Source organism: Zonotrichia albicollis, chromosome 10 (genome assembly GCF_047830755.1).
Source record: "Zonotrichia albicollis isolate bZonAlb1 chromosome 10, bZonAlb1.hap1, whole genome shotgun sequence".
NCBI lineage: Eukaryota > Metazoa > Chordata > Aves > Passeriformes > Passerellidae > Zonotrichia > Zonotrichia albicollis.
Window position 1 is genome coordinate 23,917,320 of NC_133828.1, and position 15,170 is coordinate 23,932,489.

Here is a 15,170-nt window from a genome sequence, read left to right on the forward strand (position 1 = left end):
AGTTTCAAACTCTGTCATTTGACACACATTTTAGTACCTTTCTATTTCAGAGAAGGCCAGTGATAACTTTTGTCAAATATTTTGGAAATGTGGTACAATTTATATTAAAGAGGAAGGCCACATTCTTTATGTGATAAAGATGCAAAAAGACATTTTTATTGTAGGATGTCTTTGTGACTTCTTCTTGTGTTAACATCCTCTTCACATTGCTTTACATTCCTTGTGTCAAGAATGCTTAGTCAATTCTAAGCTTGTCTTCTCTTTTTACTGTAACCTTGTAGGTGGAATATAAGTGGAACCTCAGGGGGTAATACAAAGATTCAATAAATCTAGCTTTACAGCTCATTAAGTTACAAGTCACAGAAAGCAATGCTTTAATTCAGTACAAACTGATGCTGATGATCAAAATTTCTTCCATTTGGAGGGGTAATTTGTATTGATCAGTCCTTGTAGAGGTTCAGGTGTCATCCGTCCTTCCTCAGTTGGCATGAGGCTAGCACAAAATCAATCTCATGTGTTTTGGATATTGCAATAGAAAAAGCAATTTCTTGCCCATCCTTCATCTGAACCAAATTTGTACTGGATGATGTGGTAGCGCATGGTCTCAATATTAATGATGGCCAAAATAATGATGTGGTCAAAGTAGCAGAAGCATCATTCTGCCCTTCATTAGTTGCAAATGTCAATTTTTAAAATATTTTCAATAACTTTTTTTTAAACTAAAATAATGGATGGGGGGAAGTGAAGAAATTGTGATGTACAATAAATGCACTAAATTATAAAATTTGCTCTCATGACTTTATCACTTTAAATTTGTGTGGAATAATTAATGTTCTGTCTTCACTGAAACAATAATTCACACAGATTCGCCTAATAAGTTATCAAATAACATGGTTCTTTACCACTTCCATGGAACTAATACTACTATGCCGGTGCATTACATTCTTGGATGCTTAATATCCATGTTTTTTAACAAATGTTACATTAGATAGATAAATGGTGTATGCCAACTGTCTTGCAAACAAGTTAACCTGAGTTCCAAACATCAGTAAAGGCTTTCTTTGTCTGTCAATGTGATAAACTTTACCAGAACAGATTATTTGCTTCAGTTGTTTTAATTATGTCTCTTAAAACACAGTGAATATTGATTTGAGGTTTTTTTTTAGTACAAGGAGAACAGCCAAACTTCGTACAAAAGTTTGGACACAGAACTCTGCATGAAGGAGAAGATTTAATCCTGCATTGCACTATACATGGAAAGCCCAAACCACATGTCTGCTGGACAAAGGATGGCATCCAAGTGGTGTCTGGAGATATCAGTGTATGTTTTAATGTTCTTGAATTTTTTCTTGGGAGAAAGGTAATTTACATTGCTTTGTTGTACTAATTATCCCCTATGTGTATTCTCTTGTTTTACAGATTGAGAAATTAGGAGATATCTATTACCTTTTAAAAAGAAATGTAGTCCTTGCTGATAGTGGGAAATATATCTGTGTTGCCAGCAACGACATTGGAAAGGCACACTGTTCTGCTTTCGTGACAGTGATAGGTGACTCGTCCTGCCAGCTGCATGCTTTTTGGCACCCTCCTGCTTTGTTACATGAGCAACTAATGTACATGTTTTGTTTCAGAGAAAAATAAACCCCCCTGCACTTCCAGTGTAACTCAGGCTAAACCAGAATGTGAAGATGGGTACTTTTCAGAAGAAGTGAATGTCACCACAACAGAGCTAGTCCAAGCCCAGGACACACCATGGGAGGGAGGAGGAAGGCCAGTGGCTGGTTGTACTCCAGTAAGGTAACCTGCATCTTACTCCATGCTGCAACTTGTACTACTGAAGCAACTGTAAGAACCTTAATTTACAAAACATCAAACACTCTTCCTAATCTATCAATTTCAGGGCAATATATGTAATGTGCATAATATGTGACTCCCTTTTTCACCTAATTCTCATCAAAATATATGAAATTTTTAGATCAAAGAACTAGTAATACATTAGAAAATACAAGGTATTTATGTTTAGTGAAACATTTTTTTGAAATCTAGTCATAATCTAAATATTAATGTAAGACTGAAGAGTTTAAAACACAAGTATTACAGAAGTGCAAATTGATGGAGCTACATGAAGTTTCATGAACAGAATATATAAGTGAGGTTTTCTACTAGGCAAGTCTTATTCTGAAGCATAAGTAGCAAGCCCAGTAAGACAGGAATTGTCATTGTTCATTAATTAATTAAAAATAACAATGCTTCCCACTGGGCAATTTCAGATTAAATAAATGAGGTACAGGAAGTCACTAATCCCTGTGACTTTCAGCACAGGATGAAATCTCATTTCAGGAATTTAGGCTCTGATGGAAAAGGAAGAGCATTTTTGTCTTTAAATTTCTGAGGTTTATCTATCTAGATGTAGCACAACTTGTAAACATAAAGGAAAGTTTTTGCATGTGTTGATTCAAAAGCTTTGTCCTTTTCCTTGTGAGCTGCCTGCACACTATGCTTCATGGCCAGTTGACAAAGCATTAATCCCACATATTTTGTTCAGGGTTTTTTTCCATGTTGCTGTGCTATGGTAAGTATTCCTTAGTAAAAAATTACATGCAAGAGCATCATAATTTTACATGAGTTACATACAGAAGTATGATTAAAACATGTAGACTGTATGGAAAGGTTAGATTTATCCGAATTCTTTCTCTTATCTTCATTTGTTTATAGCTAGTGATTTCTGGTCAGTAAGATGAGATTTAGAATATTTTATTTTCTCTCTGTAATTACTGTTTATTTGATCTCTTATATTTTATTTTCACAAGACCACAAAGGACTGTTGTGTCATCATTAAAAATATGGGAAATATTAACTGAACCTTTTTCCAACAGGTTTAAAGAGAAGCTCTGGTTTCAAGGAGTGCATCTTGAACTTGCAAGACCTTAAGAAATTAACTTCAATTTGAGACATGATCCCATTCTTCTGCCTGATGCAGTGGAACAGAAGATGGACTGAACTGCAAGATGCCTGATTCCTGAGCATGTTTGTGTTGTTTGCTGTGTTCATTAGTAGGTATTGGCCATGGGTGAGGAGCAGATGAATTTTGGGTGCTATCCAATATATATCTAGATTCAAATTTGTATTTTGTTTCTTTACAAATAAATCTTTATTAAAATTCACCTGTGCACAGCATTTATTAGACTGTGATTTATGATTTCTTTTGGGTTTGCTCTGGATTGTTGGGCAAATCTAACAGAATGTGATGATGGAGAAAAGAAACATTTTCCTTCAAAATTGCAGATCTCCTTGGTGATTCACTAGTACCCACTATTGTATTCTTCTACAAATTTCATCAGTGGTATTAATTCAGGTCTTCCCAGTAGCTAATATAGAGAATTAGGATTTAAACCAAAATTGTCTTATAACTACAAAATTCTTCAGTTTATTAAATAGTGTTAATTGTCGTATTTCTAACACCTTTGAGACATTTTTTGGAGGTCAGCCACCAAAAGGAGTGGTTACTTATATTAGCAAACCTTGTCTAATGCTTGGGTAGCAGCAGGAATGTCTTCAGGGAAGAGAAAGTCTCTGAGTCAGCATAATGGAGAAGTCTTCCACTGCAATGCTTCTGCTTTCAGAACTAGATTAGTGAGACAATGCAGTCCATTTCCAGCTGGTGCCTGCCATTGCAGTTCAAAGGAGAGGACTGTGAAGTGATATTAGTGCTTGCTTCAAAGAACATTTTTAGTTTAGCCAAGGACTCTTCAATAACAGAATTCTTTAAGTGTCTATTCAAGGTATTAAAAAAGCTCTGAACTGGAATTGAATCTTTTGGATTGTAGGCCAGTCATTAGCATAACAAAGCATTAGCTTTGTCTCCATCTCTTGCATTCAGAGTTTAGGTGTGTTTTCCAATTTATTGCAAAGCTTCTTGTAGAGAAAGACAAGGACTCTTGTAGTGTCATCCACCTGCAGCATTGAAAAAGGTAGTTCAGGAAAAGCTTCATTTTGGATGGCTGTTTGGCTGCCACAGTAGTAAACAAAACAGTTGCCCTTGCAAATAACAGTTGTTGAGTTTGATCCATCTGATTCGATTTTCAAAGTCTTACCTTTGAAAATTTTGTGAAATGATTCACATTTCTCTGACTTCTGCTTCAGTGTATTCCCAATGGCTTGGCCAACACCATAGACACACACGGATTCCATATGTACTGTGCAATTCCATGTTGGCCAACATTCTGTCATTCTGTACATGCACATTGATTAGACCTGCTCTTGTCTTGCATACCACTGCAATGCACTCACACTTCTCACTGGGAGCAGATAGGGATTTAAGCAGTGCAGCATTTTTGTGCTTCATCCAAGTAGATGTCATCTGTGCAAAATTGGCACCGAAATAACATTTTTAAGAATTGCTTAAATCATAATATTAAGATATTAGATATTTTTCTCCATCAAGATGCAGCTTGGATAGGAGAAACTTAAATTTATCTCCAAGTTAAAGTACAGGCAGAGAGGAAATGAGCTGGAAAAAAATATCATGTACATGTCTTCACCTGATCACATAAATCACTTGCTTGACGTTATGGAAAAGTCAGTGGCACCCTGCCCACAGAAGAGTCACAAGGCTATGTATATGTGCACATAAATATAGTAGCTGCAGACTGAGCTACTTGCTCTGCATATTTACTCTGTATCTCTCACAAGCTTTTCCAAAATGGAATGAAGACAAGTATCAAACATCTTATGGATCCTATGCAATTACCTTTCCCAACAAAGCCCCTCGTTAGGTGTTATTTAGATTTAGAAATGTCATAGAAAATACTGTGTTTCTAACTGTACTCACATTCAGAGGACTGAAAAAGTACATATCAGATGTCCATCCCCTTCTTCCCCCCAGATTATAAACCCCCTAAAATTAATGCTCTTTTCTAAAAGCTGGAACCTTTTAGAATGGCATATATGATTTCCTATTTAGAAATTCATTCTGTAAAAATGAAATTGTAGAATTCAATTCTTTCTGATCTTGGATCCTCATCATATTTAAAGTTTTGGGTTCTTTATGCTTTTCCCCGATTGTTAGACTAGGAGAAAAAATAATATTTAGGGGTTTTTCCTCTTGATTCACAAAACATAACTCAGGAAAAAAAAGTTTCAATGTTTCTATTTAAAGAATACATGGGGCAAATCAGAAATCTGTGTATCTGTTCTTACTTATGATTTTCTTACAAAATAGTAGAAAATTGTGTTTATAAATAAATAAAGATCTATCAACTTTCTTTGGCCAATGAGTAACACAGCTATTGTTTCAAGTGTTCCCAGAGAATGGATCCATTGTGAAAAATGGTAAGTGTGCTTGTTTCTTTTCATTTTACAAATCATAGATGTCTACAGATTTGTTAAAAGGTTTCCAAAATTGATGAAATATATGCATCTATTAAGTGCTAAGGACTGTCTCAATGTTAGATGGAACTTGTTCCCAGTACAATGATGTTAATTAATGTGTTTTGTGGAAGGAAATAGAACACTTAATCAGTATGTTCCTCACTCTGGGTGCAGGTTTTGTTAGTGAGGCCTGCTCTCTAAAGCGAAGTGCTGAGAAGGCAAATGTTTCTCTTTCTTCCTTGTTCCATGTACGTAAATGTATGAGGATGATGCATAAAGAAATAATACACAAGGAAATCTTGTCAAAAGTGACTTGTGTAAATCTCCTTAGGTATTTCAAAGGAGATGATATAAGTGACTCCTATCATAATGAAGTTTGTGAATAGGAACCCTGGTAATGTACAGTTTCCAGTAAGTTCTTCCCATATGAAAGAGATAGAGAAATTTCAAAACTCACTTAGTGCTCTCATTTTGTTTTCTATTTTGGAAGCAACTGAAAGTGCCTTCTTCAGAAACAATTTTTTTGCGAGCGGGTTTTAGTTGCATTGAAAAAGGTTGTGGTATTTTGCATATTCAATTACAGTGGATCAGATAAGCACCTGAAAAGGCAGCAGCCTTTCAAAAACCAGTTGCAGCACAAAAATATGGATATTCTTGTGTATGCAATTCAATTAATAACCTGTGTTTATGGTTCTAAAGTTTTTGTTGCAAAGTACTCTTTGTAGTATTAGCAGGGAAGGAGAAGTTGATAAGGGTGGTGGAAATGTAATTTGATTTTAAGTCAGGATTTGGTGGATTAACAGTTTAGAAATTTTTAGTTATTTTTAAGCTTAAAGAAAGTGGGAGGGAGAAGGGAAAGTAATTTTTTTCCAAAGTATACTTGGAAAACTGGCAATTAAACAAGAATATAATATACAAAATATTTGGGATTCTGTTTTGTTGGTTTTATAAGAACTTAGGGCAGCATTTTTTAAGTGAGAAGTTTTCTATTTCATGATTCTCTTGGTTTGCATAGATGATGAGAGGAGGGAGTAAAATGAAAATAGTAATTGAAAGGAGATATAATAGTTATTGTATAGGAAGGAACAGAAGTGAGAAGAAAGGGAGACAGCAAAAATGGAAGGAGAGAAAGGAATGGGAAAGGTACTTGGGTTTTTTTTTACACAGTTTGCAAATTGGCGTTTGTAGATAGACTAAGGGACCAGGAAAGAAAGCAGGATTTATGTTACATTGGATGTGCAGCTACTGCATGGTGGTACAACACTAGTAGTGTTTGACAAATAATGAACAACATTATTTGTCAAACACTGCTAGTGTTGTACCACCAGTGTACTCTGCAGTAGCTGAACGGTAAAGATCATGAATTTTTTAAAAAAGTATTAGGAAATTCCTCTTAAATTAGCACAGTAAAAACTTCCTTAGGTGGCACTTTGAAATTTTAAGTGTTCAAGAAAGAATTTATTTTGTCTTTAAACTCTGACTAGAGTCTGCAGCTTTCAAGGCATCTTCATGTGGACCTTATTAAAGCAGCTCCATGGCTCAAGTCATTAGGATTGTTATAATTAATCAAAGTGATTCACACAGAGATTGCAGGCATTCACACCACAATGTTTCACTGTGTTAAATATCACCTGCTGCTCCTTAAATGTGGTGGCCTACAATCTACTATATGTACTAAACATTGGCAATATGGAGTTTATACTTCAAGCAGTAGCAGACTAAAGCAGATATTGAAATTTTCATAACTATGCCCAATTTAATGGTCTTCCTGACAAAATGTCTTTTTCATTATCTGGATCTGATTTTTGTTTGATGCTTGAGCAAAGAAATAGTCATTTTTACCAGCAGTATCTTAGCTACACATGAAGTAATCCTTCTGATTTTTCTTGTGGATATGCTATGTGATACAAAACATTTAGAAATCATGTGATATCAATGTGACAGAAGGTATGCAGGATAAGTAATTCATATATCCTTGAGGACAAGATAAATAGTCCACTGTTTTGAAATTTTACTTCTGTATTTAAAGCAAAAGAATTGAGAAGGTATAAACTTTTGTTGGAATATAAACAGATTATTAGAAGTAATCGTAAAAGTTTAAAAAACAAAGAAGGAATTTATTTTTTTAAATACAGCATATCTGTATTTGAAAGCAGGAAATTTTTTCCCTTGTAACTATTATTGTTACCGGTCATTGTTGACTTAATGGAAATAGAATATGAAAATGGAAAATGGAAATATGAAGTTCTGACCATCTCAAAATTTCAAAAGTGACAAGTTTTATACTTCTGTCATTTCAAAATGATCATATGTTCATAAACTTTTAATTTTTTTGGTTTGATTTAGACATCATCATTAGGCAGGCTGTATTTTTAAGTTTGCAAATACTAGCCTGTGCTTTTCTTCAAGTTTGAATTTGCACTATTTAAGTGTTTAACTAGAGAGAAAAACAACTGTTTGCTAATTTAGCAGGCCTCTATTTAGAAATAGACATTTTATACGCTTTACACAAGTTTCTTTAGATATTTTTAATACATTTTTTAATACAAGCTAGCTTGAGCTCCCCCTGACTGCATAGAGTTGCATTTGGTGTCATACTAAGTTATGTACAGAGTGATTAGGCTCTGTGAAATCTATTTGCAACAAGAAATTACAAATGAGCTGTAGTACTCTGACTTTGAGCCACTGTGAGAGTTCAGGTAGTACCTGTGTAGTGACCGTTCTGCAGTGCGTGTTGCGGCTGGTACTGCTGCATGCCAAGTGTAGCCATGAAGCTGCCACATTATGGGATGGATGAATTGACTTTCAGATCAAATTTCTGAAGTTATTTTTTGAAATTGCAGCAATATGTAATTCCTTATTTCTTTCAGACCTGCAAACTATAACATTAGGACTCCCTTGCAGGAATCATAGCAGTGAAACCCTCTCTCTCTCTCCTTGGCATTTTCTGCCTCTTTTGCTGGAGGTTTCCTCCAGGTTGTTTCCAAACGCAAGTGCAGCTGATAGCAGAGAACTCCAAACTGTGTTTACTTATCTGGGTGTTCTCAGGGAGGTCCTTTTCCATGTGGAATTTGGTAACTGCAGACTGAAGTCTCGTTTTACCAAACCAGCTAAGCACATGCTTGATTTTAAGCAAGCAATTCTAAGTAGTCTTATGTGCCAGTTATGTGCTTAAAGAGTTTGCTAGATAGGCAGGATTAGAACCAGGCAGACGAGGTGGTGTGGTGAAACACCTCCCATTCCAGCCATAAACAAGAGTAGTCTCCTAACTCTGATGTCTGTTTCAGAAGCAGCCTCTCTAAAAGCACAAGTAGCTGCATAGTGACAAAGCTGGGCTACTGAAGTTGACAAGCCAATATGCTTTCCATGGCCTGAGGTCTGCACAAGGCCTACACAGGTTTAGAAAAAAGCTGATAGACTTCAAATCTCCTTTCTTAAAAATGACAGAATTTGTCCATGTTAATTTACTTTAACAAAATGTGTGTTTCTGCACATTGTATGCTACTGCTTGTTATGCTTAACTGCTTGGAACATCCAACAGAAAAATTGTGAAGGAAACAAAAACAACCCTAGAGAACGAAATCTATATATTAACAAACAAAATTTTACAATTCTAAGTTAGAGGGAAAAAAATAGTTTAAATGGTGTATTCTAATAGTGCAAGTGCAGCCACTTGTCTGAGCTCAGCTTACTTATTTAGTCTGGTGATTGACATATGCATTTGGTGTGGCTTCTTGGATGTTTTATAATGAAAGAAAGTAAGGCTGAATCTCACTTGTCCATATGCCCTGTTAAAATGCTTTTCATTACTTTCTTTGTCTTGTGATTATGAATTAGGAAATTTACAATGTAAACTGCACTTGGTAAACTAAATTGAATTATAAATCAAAAGCTTTGGAATGGCTGAGGTTTCCTCAGTGAATCCCTTTTGTGCCTCTAAAATTAGCATTGTCAATCAAAACCAACAGGTGGTGTATGGTTACAGAGAGTGAATCCCCTCTCCCAAGAAACTTCTTTCAGGAAACCAATCAGAATGGGCACTGACATGATGAGGCAGACGTGTCAGCAGAGCTGGGGTATATAAAGCGAAACAACTATGTTAGCACTTCTGAGCAGTCGTGCATTCCCCGCCTCGCCTCGGGTGTAGGGATTGCAAAAAAACAAAACTACACTGTCAAGACTGTGTAGTTTTGTTTTTAAGATTAGAGGCTCTTCAATTCTCATGCTGGGATTGTCTAAAAAAATCTTACTCTGGATAAGGACGTCGTTCAAGAAGATTTCGTTGGGCTTAGCCCACTCTTGCAGGCACTTTGAGAGATCAGGTTAGTAGCATGTTTTTGCTGGTGTAATAAGTGTTTTATCAGTCATTAATAATTCTGATACAATCTATTATTTATAAATTTTCTCACGGGGGGTTATAGATTTCAGGGTATAGACATGAAACACTTAAATGCTCTGTCAAGGTTATAGCCTTAATTTCTGGAGTAAGCTTTGATAACTCTCAGCAAAAAGGTTTTTTCCAGGGTATTTTATTGCTAAAGACCACATAAATTAGGACTTTAAAAGTGCATGGAAACATGTGCTTAACTTAAAAACTCCTTTCTGTTGGGAGTGTTCAAGGTTATGCTGCTGAGAGATAAACTGAGAAGCTCCAAGAATAGCTCTGATAAAATGCACGTGGTATCAGCTAAGTGCTGATGACTTTTTAAGGAAAACAACTGCTAAGGTATCAGTTACACGGCAGCTCTGGAACACTTGTCTGCTGTCATTCATGGCTGCAAAGGTTATTTCTGGAACATGACATTTTAGATGCATACTTTCAATTCTAATTATACAAGAAGCCTTATAAGATCACATCTTCATCACCAGAATTTTCTTGGACAATGAAATATAGAAACTTTGTGGGATCTCAATGGAAATTATCCTTAATGAAATTATTTCTGATCTCTTCTGGAAACTACATATGTATATATATATATATATATGAGCTTTCATAATGTTTAATTTTATTGTAAAATTATTCCCATTTATTTTAGCTGAGCTTCAAAACATAGTCATAACTATGTCATAAAAAAACATAGTCATAACTATGAACCTGAAAATTCCAATTCAATATCCAGTTCTGCCTTTATGCTCTTATTGCATGTATGCATCAGGCCCTGATTTCTATGAAGGAATCCAAGTAATAAAGAATTTTCACCCCTGTGAGAGATAGAATAAATTTGACTCATAGTGAAAGAAACTTCACTTTCTCATTTTTAATTTAACCTTGGGACTGTCACAAAATCAGACACAAGAGCAAAAGTAAATGAAAGTAAATATGTGAGTAAGTTTGCCTTGAAATATTGTGGGATTTTTCTGTTTTCTCATTAAAATTTTTCTGAGTGAACATTTTTAATGAGAAAAAATGTAACTTTAATGGATGTATGATAATATTAACAAAATAATAGCTACCTTTTTAAAAATTGTACAATTCAACATCAGTTCATAAATAGGTCATGCAAATATAAAATATCAACACACAAGCTTTTCTAGTGGCAGTATGTTATTTCAAAGATCTTGTGGCATAGCAAGAGAAAGCAAACTTTCTTTCAGATTTCATATGGCTTTGCAGTTGTTCAAGCCATCAGTGTCAGTGGCTACTTTATATCGTAGCTCACATTTCGAAGGTGGCTGTCTTTCCATACTCAAAATTCCACGGAGATACTCTCTAAGAAAGAGGAGCATTTTATCTGCATCTTTATTGCCAATATGCTTCTGTAAAGTGAAATTATTCACTACTTACAGAGTGCTTTTAAAATAGTATTTTGATATTTATTGCATTATTAATAATGAAAAAATCATTAATATTATTATTTATTATTAATAATTTATTGGCATTATTAAGCTAAGTACATTGTAGATTTCCACATTTCTTTCAGTTGCTTCTTAGTGACCTAGTTGTCTTGTCATTGCAGAATGCAAATATTTTGCACCAGCAAAACATTTTTTGAAATTACACAGGGTAATTTTTTCCTGTCAGATAAAACAAGTTAGTAGACAAAGAGAGGCAGCCTGAATGACCTGTGGAAGGTCACACAGTGAGTCAAGCAGAATTTTGTCTCCTGCTGCATACTTGCAGTGCCAAAGCACAGCTCCACTAAATATAATGGTTTCCCATCCAATTCAGCCAAACATGTTCAAAGAGCAATTTGCAATACACATTTGTCAAAACCCACAATATTTGCATTTCACCAGGTTGTTCTGATTTAAAACTGAGTAAATTGTTCAGAGAATAGTTGCATATAGTCTTAAAATCTTGCAAGAAGTGTGTGGATACAATAACATTTTCCCCATTGATATCTAATGATGGGGTTATTTTGCTTGCAGAGTGCCTGTAAAGATGACGACGAAAGCACCAACATTCACACAGCCGTTACAAAGCGTTGTGGCACTGGAGGGTAGTGCCGCAACCTTTGAGGCTCATATTAGCGGTAAGGCTTTGATTCATTCTTCCAAGATTTGCTGTTGTTTAGCACTAATTTCTTTACTAATGTTTATGATGAGAAAAATTATGACACTTTTCATAGATCATAATCTGGTATGAATGGGTCAAGATGAGTGCTGAAATGTGGATATATATCCATATCATACCGTGCTGAACCGCTCCTTGAAATGTATATGCCTAAAAATACATACTGTGCTAATAAGGGAACTTCATGTGGCTGCAGAAACAATAGCCTCATTTGGATGATGACTGGGCAGAATTAGAAGTCAGGATGCAAAAAACAGGATTTATGATAGTTCTTCCAAGACCTTTTGTTAAGCTTTACTCTAGCTAACCTGTATTTCTGCTTCCCTTAAGTTTCTGCCCTTAAGTTTACTTAATTCCAGAGTTCTAGGAGGGGGATTAAAAGCACAAAATCTAGGCCAAACTGGCCACTGAAGAGGGCAGAAAACCCTCGTGTGCTAAAAAATAGATGTGTAGGGTGATCATGATGTTAGCACAAGGCTGGATTAATATCAATTGCCTGTGCAATTTAAAGATACCATGCAATTTAAAGGATACTTGATTTCTCCTGTCTACATACTATTCAAACACCCTATCTTGTGCATAACTCCAAGCAAACCCCTGAGATAGCGTTACCAGAGATCCAACACCCTGTTCTAAGAGTGTCTCTGACCTCGGCAGTGACTAAGGAGAAATGACATGTGCTCCTGCTGGTGGAATTATATTGTCTTACAGGCATTAGCAATGTGATGATCCACATACCATAAAGCACTACTCAGATGCTCTGTGACAGGTGCAAACACATGATCTGTGCAACTATAAAGATCTCTGACATCTATGGTCCATGTATTTCATCCCTTGGTCATTTTGCATGACACTGGCTCACACATTTGGTGTTTGAACATGTCCTGCAGTCTCCATCCATGACACTTTTCCATGCCATATTCTATTATTTGGCCCTTATTCCTCAGTTAATTGCCCTGGTTTTCTCTTCTTGCTTCTACACTGTAAATTTTCTGTGATTTTTTTTTCACTTTTACAATACTTATTGATATTAGGAATACCTAAAAATATCATCAGAAAAAGTTAGGAGGCTAGTGTTATTATTCAATGTGTGATTTTGGCTAATTTCATTTGTGTGATATTATGGAGTACTTGGGAGGGGAACTTGAAGTGAAGGGAGGGGAACTTACCAAGTGAAGATACAGCAGTATTTCTAATAGCATATGCCATATTTGTATGTTAGTCTGAAATATCTCATGAGTCAACCTCTTGTTAGGTTTTTTTCACACTGAGAGATTCTGGTATATCCTTCCTGCCCTAAAAACATCCTCCTGGTTTGAAAGATCTGACAGTGGCTTGGCATTCAGTTTTCTGCAGCATAAAAGTCAGGAAAGGCTTTTACTATAACTAATTGCATAAATAAAGGACTACACAGCTTTATCCTGCTGTAATATTTACCCTTTCTACCTGCAATGAATTATTGTGAGTTTGAAAATAAGAATTTTTCTCTATCTCTAATAACACTGATCTATTACAAACAAGTCAAGTATTAATACACAGCTACAGTTCAAATGTGAAGAGCTCATTTAATCTAAGAGTATCAAGGAGAGCTTAGCAACCACCTGAGATGTAATTTTGCTGTGTGTAAACTAGAACAAATGAACTGTGCTGCTGTATTAGAATGTGAATTAAGGGATGATATCACATTATAAAGGGATGATATCAGGTGAATAAACCCAGCATGTAACAGAAAGCACAGAACACACAAACCCTGTTATTAAAAGCAGCAAATGCCAGGGCAGCCAGGACACTGTCACAGGGGGAGTCCTACTGGATCACCAGTGACTGAGTCATGAGACAAGAAAGTCAGAACTGTTGCTGGCCTTAGAACAGTGTCAAGCTCGTGTCTCCACAGTATTGATCAAGTTCAGATTTTTTCATAAAGAATTAATCTATGCACTGCTTACCTTTCTTGAACTGGTATTTTCAGGTATTACCCAGTGCAAGGCAGCCTTTTATAATACTTATTTTTAAAAGCAGCACACAGACCATACACAAGTTGGCAGTCCCTCTCACATCGTTGTCAGGAGAATCTTATTGAATTCAATTACTTAAGTGATGAATTTGAGGCACTACAGGTTGATTTTCTTCTTTTTGGTATTAAAGTTCAAAAAACCTCAAGGACAGTTTTGAAATGAAATACGATTGTTCTTATCATTAACAGTCAAATCACTGTGTATTTGGGACATGTAGAAGTAAAACCCTACTCTATATAGACTGGGCACATTTATCTATAATCTGAGTTAGATCTTACTAGCTCTGTGACCTGGGGCTAGCAGAGTGCTAGGAAATTTGTGGAGTTGAGTTTTAAATATAAACTTGAGCTCAGATTTCTAAAATGGCTTATAGCTTTGGATGCCTTGTACATAGCAGTTTGAGACATCAAAATAGACTCCATTTTAAAAGTGCAGGCCTTTTTCAACGTGCCACAGAAACTCCCATTTTTGCTAATCATCATATAATACCACCGCAAAAGTTCAAATAGAACTTTTGAAATGTTTCAAGAAATTCACTACTGAGGACACGTTTTGGAGGATTGCCTAGCTTAAAATATTTTTAAACTAATTTTCACTAATATTGAAGACACATAATTCTGAATGAAATCACTGATGTCTGCTGCATACTCTAAGTTGATGATGATAATGCCCAAGTTGCCCTACACCAATAGCACAAAATTGAATTAGACCAGCCCATCAGGACTGCTTGATAACTTCCATCTGTAAATTGACAATGCTTAAAGCTACTTTTACTCTTTTGATTTCCAATCCTCCCTAAAACTGTCCACATTTTCTTTCTCTCTGTGTGTATGTTCATTTTACATTTCTCTAAATATCAGTGCTTTACTGGGAATCAGATTTTAAACTTTCCTAACCAAGTCTCATGGGACTGCAGTGAACCAATGAAAGCCTCAATCTACATATCAGTTTCTCTTTCACTTTAGTCTCACACAGTCATTTTCCTCGCACATAAAATTCCTTAATAATTTATTTGGTTTACAGGAAGGATGCTCTAGAAAGGAAGCAGAATTCTGTGCCCCTGGGGCACAGACAATAGAACTGGGAAAATTAATTCAAGATCAGATGGCTTTCAGATCTCCTTTCTTAGCGTCCATGCAGTGCAACTGGTGAATTTGGGTTCAGTGGAGAAAAACATGAAGTGAATTTGGGAGGATTTTAATTTTGAAGAAATTATGTTCTAGAACTACAAAAAAGACTTTGAGCTGGAACCATCTCCTTAAATTACCTGT

The 15,170-nt window shown here is 35.6% G+C and overlaps 2 protein-coding genes across 34 annotated transcripts in view; both read left to right on the plus strand.

The window, feature by feature from the left end:
• Nucleotides 1-3,192, plus strand: part of CCDC141 (coiled-coil domain containing 141) — a 63,570-nt gene extending 60,378 nt beyond the window's left edge. For all 5 annotated transcript variants that reach the window (XM_074548374.1, XM_074548375.1, XM_026791714.2 and 2 more), the window contains 4 exons: nucleotides 1,167-1,321; nucleotides 1,420-1,549; nucleotides 1,632-1,797; nucleotides 2,877-3,192. In XM_074548374.1, coding sequence (XP_074404475.1) covers nucleotides 1,167-1,321; nucleotides 1,420-1,549; nucleotides 1,632-1,797; nucleotides 2,877-2,931 — 506 coding nt within the window. In that variant the 3' untranslated portion in view covers nucleotides 2,932-3,192. The remainder of the gene's footprint in view (nucleotides 1-1,166; nucleotides 1,322-1,419; nucleotides 1,550-1,631; nucleotides 1,798-2,876) is intronic.
• Nucleotides 3,193-9,464: 6,272 nt separating this feature from the next.
• TTN (titin) overlaps nucleotides 9,465-15,170 on the plus strand; it is a 238,208-nt gene continuing 232,502 nt past the window's right edge. For all 29 annotated transcript variants that reach the window (XM_074548385.1, XM_074548386.1, XM_074548390.1 and 26 more), the window contains exons 1-2: nucleotides 9,465-9,692; nucleotides 11,740-11,843. In XM_074548385.1, coding sequence (XP_074404486.1) covers nucleotides 11,753-11,843 — 91 coding nt within the window. In that variant the 5' untranslated portion in view covers nucleotides 9,465-9,692; nucleotides 11,740-11,752. The remainder of the gene's footprint in view (nucleotides 9,693-11,739; nucleotides 11,844-15,170) is intronic.